The 12,532-nt window shown below is 45.9% G+C and overlaps 1 protein-coding gene across 2 annotated transcripts in view; it reads right to left on the reverse strand.

The window, feature by feature from the left end:
* ALPK2 (alpha kinase 2) overlaps positions 1-12,532 on the reverse strand; it is a 145,553-nt gene that overhangs the window by 18,640 nt on the left and 114,381 nt on the right. For both annotated transcript variants that reach the window (XM_010374672.2, XM_010374673.2), the window contains one exon: positions 4,710-4,927. In XM_010374672.2, coding sequence (XP_010372974.2) covers positions 4,710-4,927 — 218 coding nt within the window. The remainder of the gene's footprint in view (positions 1-4,709; positions 4,928-12,532) is intronic.

Here is a 12,532-nt window from a genome sequence, read left to right on the forward strand (position 1 = left end):
GGACTGAAGATTTTCTGGGTGGTCAGTGTTAGGCCCCGGGAAACAATCTTGAATTCTATGTAGACGCTGAACCAATGGCCTGGGGAAGCAGACATTTGGAACATGTGGCCCTTGGGCTCATCCTAAATGCTACCCACTAAACCATGGTGGGGGTAGGTGGGGGATACCAAAACCAAAACAATAGAGCAGCTACCTGAGCTTCCCACTCTGGTTCAGCAAAGAGCAACAGGCACCCATTGCAAGCATATGGAAGCCTTTTTCGCATCTGCCTTTCCAGCAGGAGGGGTAGGGAGGGTAGCTAGGGAGCCAGGGAGGCAAAGGGAATAGACTATCCCGCTGTTTTCCACCGTGAGGAACGACAAGGGCTGCCATCCCCGTCTGTAGTGGAAAGAGCCACCTCTCTCCCTCTACCCGCAGTCTCAGCCTGCGTCCTGAACCTCTCCCAGGTCTAGTGGAAAGTAAAGCACTTCCCTGATGCCCAGAGTGTGGATTCCCTCTTGGCCTTTCAAGAATCTCCATGCCCTGACCATGTACCAATTCCACTCCTGTCTCCCTAGAGTGAGGCTATGGGCACTTGCTCCAATGCAGTGGACCTCTGCCAGGACCTTACCCATGCAATCTAGTGATGACATTTTATCCCAGGGCCCATAGTGCCACCCCACCAGTGCGTCTGCACCTGCTAGATGCCTGGGTCCTGCCTCCCGTGCTCTTGTCCCTGCGTCTTGGTCCCCATGGGCCAGGCTGTGAGCACTGGCATTCCCCACCTCCAGCAAGTGACTTGCCCATGGAGGGCCCTGGCAGCCTAGAAACCAGTTTGGGCTGTGGAAAGAAAAAAATCTCAGCATCCCACTAAAGCCAACCATGAGGATCAGATCTGCTGGCCACCTACTCCAAGGTTCTCCACCCATGTGGAGTGCTGCTTCTGAGGCCCAGGAAAAGACAGCTAAAGGGTTAATGCTCTGATTGAGCGGTATCCGCTGGGAGCATGGCAGAAACACAGGACACGTTGGGATTCAGGCTGGTTAGTCAGACAGAAGCCACGAGGCCTGCTTTTCTGCAGTGCACCTGTGAGCTAAATTAGACATGGCGCTTTGGGAGAACCAGTAACCGTTTTAAAAGTCTCTTTTGCAGTTGGTAACTAATTCATCTCATTCTTTCAAAGCTGCTAATAAACATATGTAGAAATGGTTCACATAGCTTTTATTACAGGGACTATGCTTTGAAAAAAAAAAAAACACTAAATTGCAAAAGCTCTCGCTGGACATCTTATTTCATGGAAAATCGTATTTTAAAATTATAGTTCTAAGCCACATGGAAATCCAATTTGAAAAAGTCATGTGGCAAAAGGTCCTTGAACTTGGAGAACTGCTTTCCCTTGTTTCCCACAATTGCCAGCTGTCACTTACAGTTTAGAAAGACAGAATATAATTTTTAAAAGAAAACTTCCCTCTCTCAGTTTAATAATTTGCCTGCAATTCTGTCAAGGTTATTAAGAACCTCTAGAGGCTAAAGTTAAATCCTGGTGTGCAGCTATCAAGCTGAGTTGGAAATAACAGTAATCTACAGGTTGCTTCTAATAGAAGAAAGGAAATGAACAGCATTAGAAGTTCATTCTCCAGAATTCGAGGTCTTGAGTTTTTTGGGTGACAGCTTGTTAGAAAACCTGGTAGTCTCACCAATATGCAGGTCTCAGGTCCAAATCACAGGCTCATCTTTTACCCCACAAACCTGGCACAATCTTCTAAACAAGCAAATGCAGCCAGGAAGAGTTAATTTAACTTTTAAAAGTCCAAAAAGGTGATGATAGAATTTGAGTTTAATTCTAATTCCAATGTCTCTGTAAAATTATAAAAAGTGGACTTTCCTTAGAGAATAGATGTGCTGTCTCATGCCACAATGACATTGACAGTAAAAATATTTTTTGTCCATCAATAGAGAGTAAATAAACACCATTACTTACCACCACACCACCATGTTAAACCACGCACATCATTTACAGAGAGATGTGATATTCCATTACTGTTGTTTACTAGTACCTGGAAGTGAAACTAACTGTGCACGGAGCCCTGGGTGCTGCTTTTCAGCAGAAGAGCTATATTTAATACAAAATTAATTCCCAAGGAGAAAAGATGGAGGACAGCAGCAATTGCACAGCCAGAGTCTAAATAGAGCAAAGAGCTGTCTGTTAAGACCATATATTTTGTGCGTGTGTGTGGCAGCAGTCTCTTCAAAGAGCGAAGTCTGACTTAAATTTGCAGATTGGCTTCATCTGCAGGGCAGTAATGTTGCATTTCCCAGCTGGCCTGCAAGGAGTCCTTCCAAGGGCTTAGGAGGAAGAACAGTACACATACCAAAGCCTTCTTACATCAGGAGAGACTTGGAAAGGTCTGGAAGTAAATAGCTTGCAAATTTGCTAAATTGTTATTTGTGGAAAGAACTTGGAATTCAGAGTCAGAAAATGCGGGTTGGAGTCTCGGACCCCCTACTTACTAGCTGAGTGACAGCAGACAATTAAATCACGGTCTCCAGGCCTCAGTTTTCTCATCTGTAAAATGGGGATCATAATATCTTCTCTGCAGGGTTATTATGAAGATTAAGTAAAAATAATAGAAAAAAATGAATGGATACAAACACTGATGAAATCCAAGTAAAGTTTTTAGTGTAGTTGATTATATTCTGCCAGTGTCCATCTCTTGGTTTTGATAATATACTACACTTATGTGAGATGTCACCATTAGGTGAAGCTGGGTGAAGCGTACATGTGAACCACTCCATATATTTTTGCAAATTCTTGCGAGTCTATAATTATTTCAAAATAAAGGCTAGGGCACAGTGGTTCATACCTGTAATCCTAGCACCTTGGGAGGCCGAGGCAGGAAGATCACCTGAGTCCAGGAGTTCAAGACCAGCCTGAGCAACAAAGTGAAACCCCATCTCCATACACACACACACACACACACACACACACACACATACACACGAAAGAAAGAATTAGCCAGGTGTGATGGCACACTCTTGTGGTCCCAGCTACATGGTAGGATGAGGCAGGAGGATCACTTGAGTCCAGGAGATTGAGGCTGCAGTGAGCTGTGTTTGCACCACTGCACTCCAGCATGGGTGACAGAGTGACACCCTGTCTCAAACAAATTTTTAAAAATGAGTTAAAAAAATAGGAACCATTTATTATGTGGCAATGCTGCAATTAGTGGTTTACTATCTCATTTAATTCTCAAAACAACCCTGTGTGGAGGTTACTGAAGCAGGGAGAAAGGTAATTTGCCCACAGGCTACCAGGTTGGAAGTGACAGTGCAGGGAACAGAACTCCAAGGTGGTCTTGCTCTTCAACACCATGTAATAGCTAGAGCTTGAGATCCTCATCTGGGATAATGTCTGACATTTGGTAGATAGACAATAATACAGTTCAGATTTTCTTAATAGCAAACGGAAATAGGGAACCTCTTGCGGCAGAAGCTGCTGGTGCCTTACCTATTGCCCTCACCCTAACCACTTCTGTGCACCTGGTTCCACTTCTCAGTGCCACACCAGCATTTCTCTGCCTAAGAACTTTCTCTGATCATGTTTTTTATCCAGCTTAGCTTGCCCATGTAGGCAGGTGACAGGTGCAGGGGAAGTAATGCCCCCACCTGGAGCAGCTGCCAGCTGGTGATCCTGGTAGCTGGTGCATACACACCCCGGCTCCCTCACTGAGAAGTGTGCTCTGCAGGGCTCCCTGCAGATGTCAGCTCCAGCACCCATGGCAGTCACTGGCTAATAATAACATATTCCACCAGCCTCCTTTCCTTCCCCAGTTGCACTTCCCTACTCCTCTATTGGCGTTTCCTGGGATCCCCTCTCAAATAAGCCATTTGTACATGAGTACCTATCTCTGGTCTGTCTTAGGAGAAGCCTAATGATGACATCTCCATTCCACAGAAGAAATGGTATTCCTAAACAGTTGTGTATATATTGAAAACATGCTATACATTCAGCAGAGGAGCTTAAAATCTAAAGCATTCTAAAGACTCCTTTGTCTATTGAGAACGGAATACTACATTTTAATTTATCTTATGGTAGATCTGGATTTGGGTATATATTGCTGAGTCTAGGCCTATTGAGGATATAACAGTAAAGCCACTCTCTGGTTACCTGTTGTAATGGGAAGGCATTATTGACATTAATTGTTAAAATGAAATGAACTCCAGGCACAGTGGCTCATGCCTGTAATCCCAACACTTTTGGAGGCCAGTGTGGGAGGATCGCTAGAGCCCAGTAGTTTGAGACCAGCTTGGTCCAGGACCCTGTCTCAGCAAAAAATAAATTTTAATTAGCCAAGTGTGGTGGAATGCATGTGCAGTCTCAGCTACTCTAGAGGCTGAGGCGGGAGGAATACTTGAGCCCAGGAGTTCAAAGCTGCAGTAAGCTATGATCGTGCCACTGTACTCCAGGCTCGGTGACAGAGTGAGACCCTGTCCCCCCCCCCAAAAATTTTTTTAAATAAAAATAAAATGAAATGGCCATTTGGCTGGTCATTTCAGGCTCTGTTATGGAATCTCATTTCTGATGAGGCATCAGTAACACCTTCTGCAGGCAAAGGTGTTTAAAGGTACTCAGCAGGCCTATCCTTCCTCTCCTTCCCCTCCTTCTCCATCCACAGGAAAGTCTCTGGCCCACAGAATCCCTGGAGCCCAGGCTAAGCTGCTCTCCTCACCCTGCATGTCTGTCACCAGGAGGCAGCCACTTGTTTTCTGGTACACCCAGTGCTGGAAGGTGCAACACTTCTGACCAGCTTCTGATTCTCTTCTCAAGAAGTTTATTTCTTTCCCATCCCTGATGGAATACTTCACAAATTCTCCAATCAGCTCCTCCTCCACTGTAGCATACGGGATATTGTTCTCAGGCCGATGGATAAGAAAAATAGGAATGATCCTGGCAGGGAAGAGAACACAGGCACACATCAAGGTCTCCACTGGGAAGAGAGGCTCCTGCAGCATTCTTCCCTCACCTGGAGCAGCAGGGAGTGTAGAATTTGTCCCCAACTCTGCTAGGTTTAGACTACAAATCCATCCAATGACTTTTTAATGGGTAAGATATGTTTCTGTGTTTTATTTGTCGTTATAAATTCCTTCTTGGGAGGGGGGTTAATTGCTCATGTAGAAATGAATGTCTTCATTGTAGTCATATCTTAATGACCCATCAATCAATGACTGTAATCTATCTATCAATTCATCCATTCATCTACTCACGCACCCATCCATTTGTCCGTCCATTCATCCTTCCTTCTACTCACCCTCCTCTTTCCCTCCCTCCATCCGTTCCTTCATTCCATCTATCCTTCCTTCCTTTCATCCATCCAATCCATCCATCCATCCATCCATCCATCCATCCACCCACCCACCCACCCATTGATCCTTCTTTCCTCTCATTCAGTCAACCAATATTTATTCAGTGGCCTGTATGTGTCAGATGCTCTTCCAGATGCTATTCCTCAAAACAGCAGTAAAGAAAACAGAGTCTGTGTTCTCAGGGCTCTCACCTTTAAATGAAGGAGACTGACAATAAACAAGTAAATGCATGGTGCTAAGTGCTAAGTGGGAAAATCCAGCAGTGAAGAGGAGACAGGAACATGCAGTGGAGTGGGGCAGCTGTCTTATGTAGGGAGGTCAGAGCAGCCCTTGTTCATGGATAAAGAACATTTGAGCAGAGGCCTATAGGAAGTGAGGGGAGCCATGAGGACATCGACAGTAGAACATTCCAGGTTGAAGGCACCCCAAGGAGAAATGCTCAGGGCAGGAGCACTCCTGGTGTGCGGCAGGAGTGCAGGGAGCCAAGGAGATTGGCAGAAGTTGGGGGAGGCAGAGGGGACAGGAAATCAGGCCTTGGGGGACCTCGGAGGCCATTTGGAAAACTTTCCCCTTTGTACTGAGTTGGATGAGAAGCCACTGGAGGATTTGGGGCAAGGGAGGGACATGAGGAGATTTCTGAATGACAAAGATCACTGCTTCTCTGTGGAGAATAGGCCAGGGGTGGGGCAGGGAGACTGGGGCCAGGTAATGATGTCCAGGGAGCTGGAGAGGTGATCAGATATGGGATGGAGTTTCCAGCATTATCCATTTGCTGTCACATCATCCTACATGATGATTTCCTACCTGTCCCTCTCTCTTAAAAGCACATACACCTCCTCCCCTAACCACACTCTCATCTTCCTGTTTCAGTGTGAAAACTGAAGGTTTAGGAGAACCTCTAAGTGCTGCCATGAGCACATCCATATTCTCACCTCCTGGTCTGTGCCCACGCACTGCTCCCTCTTCCTACACGATGCGCCATCCCTGCTCCATCCTGAACTATCTCCTCTACAGGTGCCCTGGTCCCCATCCCTCTCAAATCCTCCAGGTATTGCTCCAGCAGTTTTCCCTCTCTCTCCTGCATCAATATTCCCTCTATAGAATCATTTCCAAGAGCCTAGTGGCACTCTGTGATAACTACACAGCATCGTGACCCCAGACCCCACCCCGACTACTGACTCACATTTGACATCGAAACTCAAATCTGCTGTAGACTCGCTGTCTCCAGTCCCTCCCATCCCATTCTCTCTTGAACATCTGAAAGAGGCTTTCCCTCAAAAGAAGCCTCTGTCAAGGACAGCATGACCATCATGCTGCTAAGTCCAGTGCTCTCTTCTCGGCACCTACCCCTTTTGCTCTCGGCAGCTCTGGGCACAGTGGATCTCTCACTTCTTTCTGATACGCCTTTCCCTGGCTTCCTCATGGCTTTTCTCTGCTTCACTGGCTACCTCTTCTCTGTCTCCTTTGTGAGTTCCTCATCCTCTCCTCAATCTTTAGACTCTGGAGGGCCCTGGAACAACTCTTTTCTCTCTGCCCACAATCCCTAGCGACTTCCTTGCTTTAAATACCATTCAGATGCTGATGACTTCCACATTTATGTCCCAAGTCCAGCCCTGTCCCTGAGTTCCCTGCCCACCATCTCCACGTGATGTCTCATGGGCATCTCAAATTTAACATGGCATTGGGCACACATGGCCATAAAGATGGCAACAATAGAACTGGGGATTCCAAAAGAGGGGAGAGAGGGTGGAGGGTAAAGTTGAAAAACTACCTATTGGGTGCTATGTTCACTATTTGGGTGATGGGTTTAGTTAAAGCCCAAACCTCAGCATCACACAATACAGACATGTAACACGCCTGCACATATACCCCATGAATCTAAAACACATAGACCCCATGAATCTAAAAAAAAAAAAAAGGGAAAAATAAAGAAAAATAAAAAGCACCCACAATAAAAACATTTAAGTGATATTTAAAAATTTACCATGGCAGAAACTGAAGAACTCATTTGCCCCCATCCCCCATATCTGCCTCTTCTCAGTGACTGGCAGCTTGTGAAAACGGAAACAATCAATTCATTCAATAAACATCCACTGAATAGCTGTGTCAGAATCCCAAAGACTCACCAGGAGGGCAGAGCTGACTAAGACACAGTCCCTGCCTTCCAGGGGCAGCTGTGGGGGGAAGGTGCATGGAGGAGCAAATCCCAGCACATAGTAAATGCTCCTGGTTCAAAATAAGTGTTTGGTAAAATATGAATGAATGAATGAATGTTTATATATGTATGTATAATAGTTATATATGTTTCTCCATTTCAGCACTATTGACATCTGGGCAGAGAGTTCTCCGTGGGGGTGGCAGGGGGCTGCCCTGTGCAAGTAGCCTGTTTAGCAGCCTCCCTGGCTTCTACTTCCCAGATGCCAGTAGTTCTTCCCGGATCCTGACCATCAAAAGTGTCTCCACAACCGTCACTGTCCCCTGGGGGTTGTGAATCACTGACAGAGAATCTGATCTTACAAATTTGTAAGTAGCCAAAGAAGCGATCACCTAGTTTAACGTTGATAACATAGATACCACTTTTAAGGGCCTAAAATAGAAACACTGATGGCGGGCCATAAAGGCAAGAGGAAAACGTGAGATGCTGATTTTTGATGTTCATTAATTTTTTTTAAGTACAAAATGTTTGTCAAATGAGTAAATGAACAAATATACCGTTAAGTGTCTAATGTAGACCCCTAACTATATGTTTAACAAATCAGAAAATCGACTTTTGGGAGGGACCAAGTGATCAGAGAGAAATGGCGACGGGGCGGCTATAACAGAGACCTATGCATGCAAAGATGTGACCAGCTGTCCTAGGGTGGGGATGGAGCAAAACCCCACAAAGAGCCCTTAAATGAAAATGCCTCAAAAATGGCATGGGCTTTGAATCAGGATCTTTAAATGTAAATGTATAGAATAATCCCATCTAACACAGTGGCCACATACAACGTCAGGAAAAGTTGTGGGGGCAGCAGAGATGGGTGAGCTCCTCTGCTGCCCGTGTGGTTCCTTTCTCCCTTGAACGGCACTAGTGAAGACTTGGTCACTTCTCTCTCAGAGGGAACGTGGGCCTCTAGACCCACGTCTCCCAGTGGAATGAACAAGTAAGGCTTGCCTTTCACAATAGGAAGGAAAGCTCGGGCTGGGACCTCTGGTTCTGTGATTGCCACTCAGGAAACCACCTTTGCAAAGACTATAACCATGAAAAAATTATGACAGTGAAAATGATTGAACTGACTCCATTTTCCCTTTAAACTTCAAGCTGCCCTTGTTCATTCCTGGGCAGAGGCCAAAGTAACTTTGGGAGGAATTTAGTTTATAGTTTAACAAACAAAGATGGTAACAGCCCCTCTCCAAAATAAACCGCCTCCTTGCTTGGGGACCAGACCACCTTTGTAAAACCAACAATTTAGTCACAAGATTAGAAATTATGACTCAGGTGTCATGCAGCCAGGGGTCACAATATTCCTAACCTCCCCAGTTGCTCCCATAAATAACATTACTAGTGTAAATCCTAAGACTAGTGTTTGAGGTATTTTTTAGACCCTGTATTCTGATGGATCAGCTGGCACCACCCAGATTGGTCAACTGGCTCATCTGGTCTTGTGGCCTTCACCCAGGAATGGACTCAATGCAAGAGGACAACTTAGTATCCCTGATTCCATCCCTGACCCAACTCCAATCCCTATTTCCTAGTCCCCAGAATTCCAAACTCTCAAAAAAACAAACAAACAAACCCTAGCCTCCAAATTTCCAGGGAGTTTGATTTGAGTAATAATAAAACTCCAGTCTCCCATTTAGCCAGTTCTGTCAGAGGCATGTAAACCACACCAACTCCATCTTGAATAGGGGCTGGGTAAAATAAGGCTGAAACCTACTGGGCTGCATTCCCAGATGGTTAAGGCATTCTAAGTCATAGGATGAGATAGGAGGTTGGCACAGGATACAGGTCATAAAGACCTTGCTGATAAAACAGGCTGCAGTAAAGAAGCTGGCTAAATCTCACCCAAACCAAGATGGATATGAGAATGACTTCTGGCCTTCCTCATTGCCACACTCCCACCAGCGCCATGACAGTTTACAAATGCCATGGCAATGTCAGGAAGTTGCCCTATATGGTCTAAAAAGGGGAGGCATGAATAATCCACCCCTTGTTTAGCATATCATCAAGAAATAACCATAAAAATGGGCAACCAGCAGCCCTTGGGGCTACTCTGTCTATGGAGTAGCCATTCTTTTATTCTTCTACTTTCCTAATAAACAGGCTTTCAATATACTCTGTGGACTTGCCCTGTATTATTTCTTGCATGAGATCCAAGAATCCTCTCTTGGGGTCTGCATTGGGACCCCTTTCTGATAACAGTTATATGTATAATAAACTCTTTTTTGCAATTTCCCCATCTTGATAAGTCAGCTCTGTCTGGGCAGTGGGCAAGATGAACCCATCCAGCGGTTACACGCACACACCAGCTGGGGCACAGGTCCTGCCCTGCTCACTTGCTCTTGCCTCCGTGTGAGCTGGGAGTGTTCTCCCAGAGCAATGCCCTGAGTTTCTCCACCCAGGCTGTGCCTTCTCCCAGGAAGTAAGCTGAAGGCTCTACGTGGCTATTAACTTGAGCCAAAGGTGGCTGGAAAAACATTATTTTTTATTAAAACAAATATAGTCATAGAGGAAAGAGGACATAACATTCAATAGAATTTAAAAGCTATAAAATATTACATTTCAAAGAAATTACACCTGCGGGACAGCTGCTTGGACGAAGCCCCCAGACCCTTTGACGGGCACACAGGTATCCTCCTCTGCCATTTAGGAGCATTTCCTGGAAACTGAGAATCCCCCTCACTTCACGAAGAGGACACAGAGGCTTGCTCACCAGCAGAATCTGAGCCAGAACAGCATCCTTCTGGAGCCCCAGCCCTGGACACAAGGCAGTAAGCCCCTCTAATACAGCGTACCCTGATTACTGCATGCCAGAGTCATTTGAGGCATTCTTTCTAATTTTAAGATAGAACCTCTTTGTGTCTTGTTAAAGAAATTTCCAATTTCAGCCAGATGGGAGTGGGCACATTAGGGCAGTGGACCTTCCCCATAGCCCTGAAATCAGTGCAGCCGCCAAGCCACCCTCTGTCACGCTTTGTCACTTCTGCAGGATCCAGGGCACCCTGGTGCCCTCCTAAGGACTGACCCCCTGTGGCTACTGACCCTTCTGCCAACAGAAGGAAGGGTTCATGGTTTGCTTGGGCTCTTATTAATTCTGCATCCCTGGTGGGGAAAAAAAAAAAACAAAACAGAAACAATGGCTGGGCATTATTCAGGGTCTTAATTAGGCCTGGCCTCTGCCCAGCAGGATTTCATTTGCATAGACAATGTGACTCCATTGATATTCATGAATTCAAAAACAGAAGCTGCCCAAATGTGGAGTGTTTTCTCTCCAAGATCTCACATGCTCCATTAAAACAGGCTTCTCCAGGCCCGATTCATTGCCTGGAAATAAACATGGGGGTGGCCCCCGGGGCGGTCGGTCTAGGGGTCTGTGGTAATGGGGGTGGGGACGGGACTCCTGGCCCTCTCTCTAGATGTGCAGGCTTTCAGAGAAGGCTGGTAATATACAGGGTCAGCTCTGTGTGTGTGTGTTGTGTGTATGTGTTGTGCGTGTGGTTTGTGGTTGTGTGTGTGTGTGATATATGTATGTATGTGTGGTATGTGTGTACTGTGTGTATGTGTGTGTGGTATGTGTGTGGTATGTTTGTGTGGTGTATATGTGTGTGTGTATTGTATGTGTGTGAGGTGTCTGTGTTATGTGGTGTGTGTGGTGTGTGTTGTGTGTATGTGTGTTGTGTGTGTGTATGTGTGTGGTGTGGTGAGTGGGGGTGTGTGTGGTGTGGTGTATGTATGGGGTGTGTGTATGTGTGTGTGTATGTGCGTATGTGGTGTGCGTATGAGTGTGGTATGTTGTATGTGTGGTATGTGTGGGGGTGTGTAATGCATATGTGTGTGTTGTATGTGTGGTGTGTGTGTTGTATGTATGGTGTGTGTGTGTTGTATGTGTGGTCTGTTTGTATGTGGTGTGTGTTGTGTTTATGTGGGGGGTGTGTGTGGTGTGTGGTTTGTGTGTGGTGTGTTTGTGAGTATGGTGAGTGTTGGTGTGTGGTGTGTGTGGTATGTGTGTTGTATGTGTGGTGTGTGTGTTTGCATGTAATGTGTGTGGTGTGTATGTGTGGTGTGGGGGGTGTGTTTGCAGTGTGTTTGTGTTGTGGTGGGTATGTTTGTGTGTATGGTGAGTGTTGTTTGTGTGGTGTGTGTGTGTTTGTGTGTATGGTGAATGTTGTGTGTGTGTGTGTGGGGGGGGTGTTTTCTGGCTGTAGAGTCCTCTGATTTAGGTTCCATAAACCTGGAGTCTGGCCCAGAGGCCCTTCTGAGGCTCCTTACTCCTCCCATGTACCATCAGCATTCATGTGGTCACAAACTCTCCCCTTGTAAGGAATGGAAACATGGTTTAGATAGAAAAATGTCCTAACCTATCTTTAAGGCAGTGGCCTCTTTACCATGATGCTAATGCAGCAAATGAATCAGCCTCCTGATCCTTCACTTGCATGAGCCCTTTCCAAGTCTCTAGATTAATCCTGATATTTATAATTTTGTGTTCTTTTCTTTAACAAGAGCCCAAATTTGCCAGGCATGGTGGCTCATGCCTATAACACCAGCACTCTGGGAGGCCGAGGCAGGAAGATCACTTGAGGCCAGGAGTTGTAGGCGGCCAGCTTGGGCAATATACAGAGACCCTGTCTCTACAAGAAAAATGCTTTTAATTAGCCAGGTGTGGTGGTGGGCACCTGTAGTCCCAGCTACTTGGGAGGCTGGATCGCTTGAGCCCGGGAGGTCAAGGCTGCAGTGAGCCGTGATTGCACCACTGCCCTCCAGCCTGGACAACAGAGGGAGACCCTGTCTCTTAAAAAAAAATAAAAAAGAAAGAAAGAAAAGAAAGGAAAGAAAGAAGCCCAAATTGCATAAGAGTCAAGCCACACAAAACTTGGGTCTGTCCCTGTTGGAGGGCACTGTGGTTCTGTGTGTGGTAGGGTTGACTTGTGGGTTAAATCTTTTCTTTTTTGAAGAAAACTTAAGAGGACAGAGACTGGGAAAAGCGGG

Source organism: Rhinopithecus roxellana, chromosome 21 (genome assembly GCF_007565055.1).
Source record: "Rhinopithecus roxellana isolate Shanxi Qingling chromosome 21, ASM756505v1, whole genome shotgun sequence".
Classification (NCBI taxonomy): Eukaryota; Metazoa; Chordata; class Mammalia; order Primates; family Cercopithecidae; genus Rhinopithecus; species Rhinopithecus roxellana.